Source organism: Dipodomys ordii, unplaced genomic scaffold (assembly GCF_000151885.1).
Source record: "Dipodomys ordii isolate 6190 unplaced genomic scaffold, Dord_2.0 Scaffold78, whole genome shotgun sequence".
NCBI classification, from domain to species: domain Eukaryota; kingdom Metazoa; phylum Chordata; class Mammalia; order Rodentia; family Heteromyidae; genus Dipodomys; species Dipodomys ordii.
In genome coordinates this window covers 2,124,327-2,133,278 of record NW_012267294.1, presented here as the reverse complement: position 1 = coordinate 2,133,278, position 8,952 = coordinate 2,124,327, and the positions used below count along the sequence as shown (strand labels likewise).

The following is an 8,952-nucleotide window of genomic DNA, read 5'->3' as shown; positions in this document are numbered from 1 at the left end:
ATATACACATACATACATACATATGATCTCAGCAGTATGAGCTCTGAGGATTGCAGTTCATAGCCACCAAGAAAATATGTGGTTTTGTTATCTCCAATTAACCACCAGAAAACCAGAAGTGGCATTGTAGTTCAAAATGGTAGAGTGCTAGTCTTGAGCACAAAGATCAGGAACAACCAGGCTGTTAGCTCAAGCCTCACAATGAATGAAAAAAAAGCTGGCGAGCTAGGGCTGCTTTAACATGTTTCTAAGCACTACAATAGAGATTGGCTTTGCTATTATGGTTCAAGAAGGGCCAGACACAGAGGAATCTTGAAGACAATTGATATTTTACAGGATTTAGAGGGAAATAATTTCTGCAACAAGAGAATAGACTTTTGTGGTTTGACATATTCCACTTGTTTATTGGTCTCCTAGGCAAATGAGGTTCTCCAGACATTCCTGCAGTCCCAGGATGCTATAGAAAAATCGATCCTACAGTCAGACAAAGCTCTCACTGATGGAGAGAAGGCCAGAGAAGGTACTGGGGAAAGTAACACTTTCAGAAGAGGGGTTTGGTTCCTGAAAACCTTAACTGATGGACATGAAGATCTTTATGAAAGGAGCTTCCTGTTCTACACTGGAATGTACAAGATGCTAAATCTGAAAAATGAGAGGTCAGGTCTAGTCATAGCCAGTGTGGCAGCACATTTCCATGTCATTCTCACATTCTCACAAATTCAGAGACAGTTTGGGTTCTGATCCCAGTGGGTTAGGGTTAAGGCTTGATTCTTGATGTTTTTCTTCTCTAAAACCAATGTGGAATAGCTGAGCGGGCTGCAAAGGAAGCAGCTGAGAAAGAGCAGGAGGTGCTAAGACAGGAACAGAAGGAGCAGCAGCAAAAGATGGAGGCCCAAGAGAAAAGCTACAAGGAAAATATGGCCCAACTACAGGAGAAGATGGAAAGGGAAAGAGAGAATCTGATCAGAGATCAGGAAAAGAAGCTGGAATACAAGCTGAAGGTGAGTCTGGATGGGGCCTGGGATATATCACAAGGATACTTGTGAGCCTGCCTTTGCCAGCTCCTCCCACCTTCCTGAGAGAATCGCAGGGAGCTAGGAGCACATCTGTTCTTACTACCCATGAATCAGGAGGAAACATTAAACAAATGTGTCAAAGAACACTGTGGTGGAGTGTGGGGAAAGAGAGACAGAGACACAGAGAGAGAGAGAGAGAGAGAGAGAGAGAGAGAGAGAGAGAAAGAGGGAAAGAGAGAGAGAGAGAGAGAGAGAGAGAGAGACATCCTTAGCTCCTAGGGTTGTTAAGGGAAAACTCTTGATATTCAGTAAGTTTTATTTTCACGGTTTTCTTTTTCATTTGTAGATTCAAGAAGAAATGCTTAAAGAAGGATTTAAACATAAATGTGAATATATTGGTACAGAAATACATCAACTGAAAAAGGAGATTGAAACAACCAAGACAGAGACGCTATGGGATGGGAAATTATTGGATGGGCTGGGTGATGTGCTTCTCCTAGCAGCGCCACATCCTTATGCTAAGATAGTTGGTGCCTTTTTGAAAGGGGTACACTTCACAAAGAAATAGACTCCGGATTTCTTTTTAAGAATTAATAAAGAAAGCCATACTTAGGCTGAATCTTAATTTTCAAGTTGATATCATGCTATATTTTAGAAAGGTCAAATCAACAAGGGGACACAGCAATGGAGGGATAATGAGCTAATGCAGTCATTATATGTAACATACATTATATTAAAAATGAACAATGTAATGTTGGGTAGGGACCAGAGCAAAAAATAGGGGGAAAGTGAAGGAAGGGGGAACATTATCCAAGAACCATTGTGTTCATAACCTGAGTTATGGAACTCTGACACATTTGTGCCGCTCCTTAATAACAACAATAAATACTGAATTTATAAATGTTAAAAACAAATATAAATAGGCTATTAATTATCTTTATGGAAATGAAAAAAAGTAACTTGAATAAATCAGGGCCTGCTGTACAAAACCTGAACTTAATATCAGTCATTTTAGTGTAACTAATAAGCTGATTAGAACACATACTGAAAGAAAATACTAGCCTGTGTAATATATCAAAATTAATGATAATAAAAATTTTTAAGTAAAAAGTTCTTCCTAAAAAGATACATGAATTAATGTAGAATAAAAATCAGAAAAACTCTTTAAATTATTACTAAAATATTAATTTTAGATTGATAAGATCAAAATGTAGATATTTCCTAAATCAATATGTCAATATACTGTGATTCAAAGAAATATGTGACACAAATTTTCTGGAACTATATTTTAATATTTATATGTCAGATTACAAATATTAAAATTCCCTTGAGAGGGAAAAACCAAAATTCAAAATAAAACCCAAGAATTGTGTACTCAAAAGAGGTGAGGTGAAGGGGACGTGGTGTAGATTAATGAACAGGAAAAGAGAGGGAGAATGCAGTCAAGAATGTAATGTATAATCACAAAATTAAAAAGAATAAGAGAAGGGGGGTAAAAAGGGAGGACGAGAAAAGGATAAGAAAAGGGAGGGTGACTTTGATCAAGATGTATTTGTTCAGAAACTGCTCCTTTGTACAAGTACTTAAACATAATAATAAAAAGTATGAACAAAGCAACCAAGGAAATTCTAGAAAATGAAAAGATGGATCAATTAGAGAGCAAAAGCTCCCACCATGTTCTAGCATAGTGGCACCAGCCTCTGAACATTTCCATAGGAGTAAAAAACAAAATTTAGGAGTATAGGTATTGTATAATCATGCATGCAATGAATTTCAAATTTTATTTGGCCAAAACAAATTTAAAAATCTCTCTATATTGGTATATGTGTGTGTGTGTGTGTGTGTGAGTGTGTGTATGTAAATAACCACACTATGGAGAGGCTTCAAAAAAGAAATCTAGAGAGTTATGTCATTAGATAATAAAATAAAGATAGTAATTTTAAAAATCAGTGCTATAAAGAACATCTACTTACAAATAATGGAGCAAATATGTCAGAAGGAATTGAAGCTTCATTGCAAATGAGTTGTGCAAAACAAATTTCTGAGATGCCAGTGCCTACTATAGATCAGGCAGGAATATCAAATTTTGGTTTTCATTTGACTCTGGGTTGGCAAAGATTTGGGGGAACAGGAATTACTTTCTCCTTGCCGGTGAAAGTGGTAATGTGATGTCCACTTGTATATCAAAGGTTTAAATGCAGAAGCCTGTGCTCCATTTCAGAATTATGTGGTAGATTGCCCCTGTGCCAAAATATATACAAAGGCATATGTTTTCTGGCAGACAATTGGATATACCTACATGTCTGTTATTAGTACGGTTCTCCTGCCATATATATGTTTAGTATGATACTGACTTATTAGTCAGAAAGAAATAAAGATGAGAACAGAAAACAAAAATTAGCAAACATTTTCGCGTTTGAAATAATCCCGCTACAGGATCGACTATTAATGCTGTGGAAAATGGCGCCAGTCAGTTCAACAGGAAGAGTGTGGCTATCACAACAACAGAAGAAGCATAGGTCTGCATCCTCATCTTTCTTTCCATATGTATTCTCTATAAAGCCTGGGATGATGACTACAAATGGTTTTCAAATTTCAACCCCAATGTATAAAGTTAATGAATTAGAAGAAATCATTCTCTTGGGGCTGGGAAGTTGGCTCAGTGGTAGAGCGCTTGCCTTGCATGTGTGAGGCTCTGGGTTTGATTCCTCAGCACCACATAAGCAAAAAGAAAAAACCCGGAAGTGGCGCTGTGGCTCAAGTGGTAGAGTGCTACCCTTGAGCTGAAAAGCTGACTGACAGTGCCCAGGCCCAGAGTTCAGGTCCCACAACCGGACCACCCTCCCCCCAAAAAAGAAGTCATTATCTTCCGGTCCAACTCAGAGATTTTGGATCCCTCTCCGCTGTTTTACCGAGGACTCTGACAAACTAAACTGAAAGAATATCACTTCTGTCAGTTATATATGTTATTTTTGGATTCTAGGATTTTCATGCAATCTATCGACTTCTTTAAATAACCCAGTTTTCATATCTAAATTGTGTCTTTTCCAGAGTCTGTACCTCTTTATGTTCTCCTATGTCAAACCTTCTTGAACTGGATGGGGTGTCTTCCTTGTGTGATCCTTAAATTATGGTATCACAAATTCTTTCTTGGAACTGTAAAAATGATGTTACACATGCATTGCTATCTCCCCTGCTATCTCTTCATCCCATATATTTGGTCTTGATCACTATTTATTTTTAATGCCTAGATACTATTCAGAACACAGACACCAGTTATTCCAGAAAACCTTTTGAGGCAAGTACTCACTGAAAAGCCAGAAAAGAACTTGACAATAAAAGACAACCATAGACCAATAAAGTATTTGCTAAACAAAGTCAACAATACATCCAAAACATCATGCACCATGCTCAACTTGGTTCCAGCTATGCAAGATTGGTTCAACATATATAAATCAATAAATGTAATACAGAACATAAACCTGATTAATGACGAGAATCACAATCATTAATTGATGCAAACAAGGCCTTTGAAAGAATTTGAAATCCTTTAATGATTTAAATTCAGAAGAAACTAGTAATAGTAGTATTCTTTACCATAATAAAGGTTTTCTGTGACAACCAACAGCCAATATTATAGTAAATAGGGACAAATTAACCTATTTCTCACTTCCTTTTTTTGGTTGGTCATGGGGCTTGAACTTAATCTATTTCTTATAAAATCAAGAGTGAAACAAAAGTGTCCATCTCTCCACATTAATTAAAATAATAAGAATTTTATGCCAGAAGGATAAAACAAGAGACAGAGATAAAAAGGGATCAAAATAGGGAAAGAAGTTGTTATATCATGTCTGTTTGAAGATCATATACTACTATACCAAAGGATTCTAAAGCCTCCACACAGTGGGAAACTTAGAATCCTGTGTCAGCTATGACTGGGTATAAGAAGTGTGATTGGATGGTATGTGGATGTAGAGAAAGGCTGGTGCTGTTGTGTGAATGAATTAAGAAAATGTGATACACAATTCAGCTATAATGAAGAATAAAATTACATAATTTGTAAAGAAGTGAATAGATTGGAAAAATATCATATTAAGCAAAGTAGGAAAAAGTAGGCATGTTTTCTTTTATATGAGGATGCTAGGCTCAAAAGATAAATCTACATGTAAACACATAAAGATGATAAAAATGTAAATTCTGATTATATATACACATGCATACCCTTTAATCACTATGAATCTCTCACAGAATTTGTGATGCTCCTTTGAAAAATTAACATGCTATTTCACAAAAGGAATATTAGGAAGTTGAAATTTGTTCAGTCTGAGATGTCAGGGAGAGTGAGTAGGTGAACACAGAGCCGGAAGGATAGTGAATGTGGTCAAATGCTTAATGTTCAGGTGTGAAAATGGAACAGTGAATCTTCCTGAGATTGGTTTGCAAAGGAAGACTGCTGAGGAGACAGAATAACAGAAGGCATGACTTTCACCAAGACCTATTGTACACATAAATAGACCTATTAAAATAATCCCTTTGTACAACTAACAGGCTACTAAAAGGAAAACTGACTGAATAAAAACTAATCTTTGCACATGCAACTGAATGAGCTGTCCCATGCCCTTTGGGGACAGACACTATGTACGCTCCAAACTTCTCCCACCTGTCACAGATACTCAAGACTGAGAGGCTATCTCTGTCTCACAGCTGGAAAAATTGTTACGTTTAAATAGCAAAGGAAGTGCTATAATCATGTGAACATCCCATTTCTACTATGTGATCTTTCAGTTAAGGGTCTTTTCTTTTTGTTTTATTGTGAAAATACTGTACAGAGGGGTTACAATTACATGGGCAAGATAATGAGTTCAGTTCTTTTTTTTATTATTTTATTTTGAACATACTTTACAGAGGTGTTACAATTACATGGGCAGGATAATGCGTACATTTCTTACCAAGCATTGCAGCCTCCTCCTTAGTTTACCCTTCACATCCCTTCCCAGCCTCCCCCTCACACCCCACCCAATCTTCCCCCCTTCCCCCTGCCCCCCTCTGCACCAACGTTGTAAAACTCTTTTTAAACATGACAACTTGTACTTCTCATTGTTGCAACAGGTCCACCTGTATCCGTAAACGACTTGTATTTCCCCATCTCCTCCACAAGTTATACTGACATCAAATATAGTGAAAGCAGGGGTTATACTGTGAGGGAGGGACATACAAAGCAACAAAGAGATAATCTTATAAATGCATTAGAAAGAAACCCATGAAAGAAAAAAACATTAAATACATATCGAAGGGTTCATTTTCCTGATATCACATTATCTGACCTTTTCTGCTTGACTCATACATATACTAGATCTTGCATATAAGGGAAACCATGGGACCTATGTTTCTTTGGGCCTGGCTTACTTCACTTAATATAATTTATTCCAAGTTTTTCCATTTCCTAACAAATGGGGCAATGTCATTCTTTCTGATGGAGGCATAGAATTCCATTGTGTATATATACCACATTTTCTTGATCCATTCATATACTGAGGGGCATCTGGGTTGGTTCCATATCTTAGCTATGGTAAATAATGCTGCAATAAACATTAGTTGTGCTGGTAGCTTTAGTGTGGTCTTGTTTGTAAGCATTTGGGAAAATGTCCAAAAGTGGGATTGCTGGGTCATTGGGGAGCTCTATGTGGAGTCTTTTAGGAACTTCCATACTACTTTCCAAAGTGGTTGAACCTGTTTACACTCCGACTAACACTGAAGTAAGGTTCCCTTCTGTCCACATCCCCCCAGCATCTGTTGTTATTAAAGTTCTTGATTTTTGCCATTCTAACTGGGGTGAGGTGGTATCTTAGTGTTGTTTTGATTTGCATTTCTTTTATGGCTAGGGAGGTTGAACATTTCTTCATGTGTCTATTGGCCATCCTTCTTTCTTCTTCAGAGAAGTTTCTCTTTAAGTCTTTAGCCCACTTATTTATTGGGCAGTTGTTTCTTTGATGATTTGTTGTTGGGGGGTTTAATTTTTTGAGTTCCAAGTATATTTTAGATAGGAGACCCTTGTCCGTTGTATGGCTAGTGAAGATCTTCTCCCAGTCTGTGGGCTTCCAATTGATCTTGCTAGCTATGTCCTTTGTCATGCAGAAGGTCTGCAACTTCATGCAATCCCATTTTTCCAACCTTTCTTTGATTTATTGTGTTTCCGGGTCTCTATTCAGCCTGAGCCAAGGAGACCTAGGTTTTCTCCTATTCCATCCTGTAATGTTTTCAGAGTTTCTGCTTTGACTCCGAGTTCTTTGATCCATTTGGAGTTGATTCTGGTGCAGGCTGATATATAAGGATCTAGCTTTTGTTTTCTACAAGTAGTTAACCAATTTTGCCAGCAGCATTTACTTGAAGAGGCTGTCTTTCTTCCATTCTAGTTTTTAGCTCCTTTGTCGAAGATTAGATGAAAGCCATTGATTTTTGAGGGTTACTATTATACCCTGATACTTTACCTAAATTTCCGATCTGCTCAAGTAACCTGGGAGTGTAGTCCATGGTTTTGGTTTTTTTTTTTTTATTGTTGTTGGGTCAAACCCCACCAAAACCAAACCCATATACTCTAGGCTGGGAATTGGGCAGAACTGGGCAGAAGACAGAATACACTAACTGGACCAAAAAGAGACAGATAGGAAAAAATCACTCAAATTAAGCCAAAGGGAAATTCAGGAGCAAGCAGGTAATGCCAAGAAATTTAACCTTCGTATAATTGGAGTGGACGAAGGTGAGGAATTTCAGAGCAAGGGAATGCAACACCTATTCGACAAGATAATCGGTGAAAATTTTCCCCACCTCAAAAAGGACCATCTTAAGTACATTATGGAAGTGTATAGAACACCCAACAAGCAAGATCCCAGGAGAAAGACTTCTAGACATATTATAGTAAAAATGATAGATATGAACAATAAGGAAACAATCTTGCATGCAGCAAAAATGAAGAAGGAGCTCTACTACAATGGGAAAAAAATTAGAATAACTGCATATCTCTCCACACAAACACTGAATGCAAGAAAGGCTTGAGAAAGTACCATACGAGCCCTGAGAGCCAATAAATGCCAACCCAGACTGATATACCCGGCAAAGGTAGCATTCACATTCGATGGAGAACTGAAAATTTATGATAGCAAAGAAAAACTAAATGAATACATAAACATTAAGCCAGCATTACAAAGAATACTAAGAGAGGGGACACAACCTGAAGAAAGCAACCAGGAACTGGGACCTGCACCCTGACAGACATTAATCAAAGTCTAACTGAGCAAGCACAGGAGGAAAGGAAAGAAGAAAAACTGAGGAAAACAGAGAATGACAGGGACAACAATGCATCTCTCTCTACTTTCTCTTAATATTAATGGGCTTAATTCGTCAATCAAAAGAAAAAGAACTGCAGACTGGATCAGAAAACATGACCTATCCATCTGTTGCCTTCAGGAGACCCACCTCTCAGCCAAACATACAAACAAATTCAGAGTAAAGGGTTGGAAAAGGATCTACCAATCAAATGCCCCCAGTAAGAAAGCAGATGTAGCTATCCTGATATCTGACAAAATAAACTTTTCATTAAAATCAGTATAGAAAGACAAGGACCGACATTACATATCAATAAAGGGAACAATCCAAGAGGAGGATATTACCACCATCAACTTATATGCCCCAAATATTCGTGCACCCAGATATGTTAAACAAATACTCTCAAACTTACAGAATAAAAGATCCCAAGTCGGCATGTCAAAAACGAACTTTACAACTTTGGGGGGGGGGACAGGGTGGGGGGCCAGGACGAGGCTGGGAAGGGATGTGAAGGGTAAAACAAAGGAGGAGGCTGCAATGCTTGATAAGAAATGTACTCATTATCTTGCCCATGTAATTGTAACCCCTCTGTACAGTATGTTCACAAAAAATA

General features: G+C 37.7%; 1 protein-coding gene across 1 annotated transcript in view; it reads left to right on the top strand.

Moving 5' to 3' along the window:
- The window catches only part of LOC105991903 (guanylate-binding protein 4-like), an 18,806-nt gene extending 17,165 nt beyond the window's left edge, over positions 1-1,641 (top strand). The window contains exons 9-11 of the mRNA XM_013024650.1: positions 418-520; positions 808-1,001; positions 1,363-1,641. Coding sequence (XP_012880104.1) covers positions 418-520; positions 808-1,001; positions 1,363-1,584 — 519 coding nt within the window. The 3' untranslated portion in view covers positions 1,585-1,641. The remainder of the gene's footprint in view (positions 1-417; positions 521-807; positions 1,002-1,362) is intronic.
- The last annotated feature ends 7,311 nt before the right edge of the window (positions 1,642-8,952 follow it).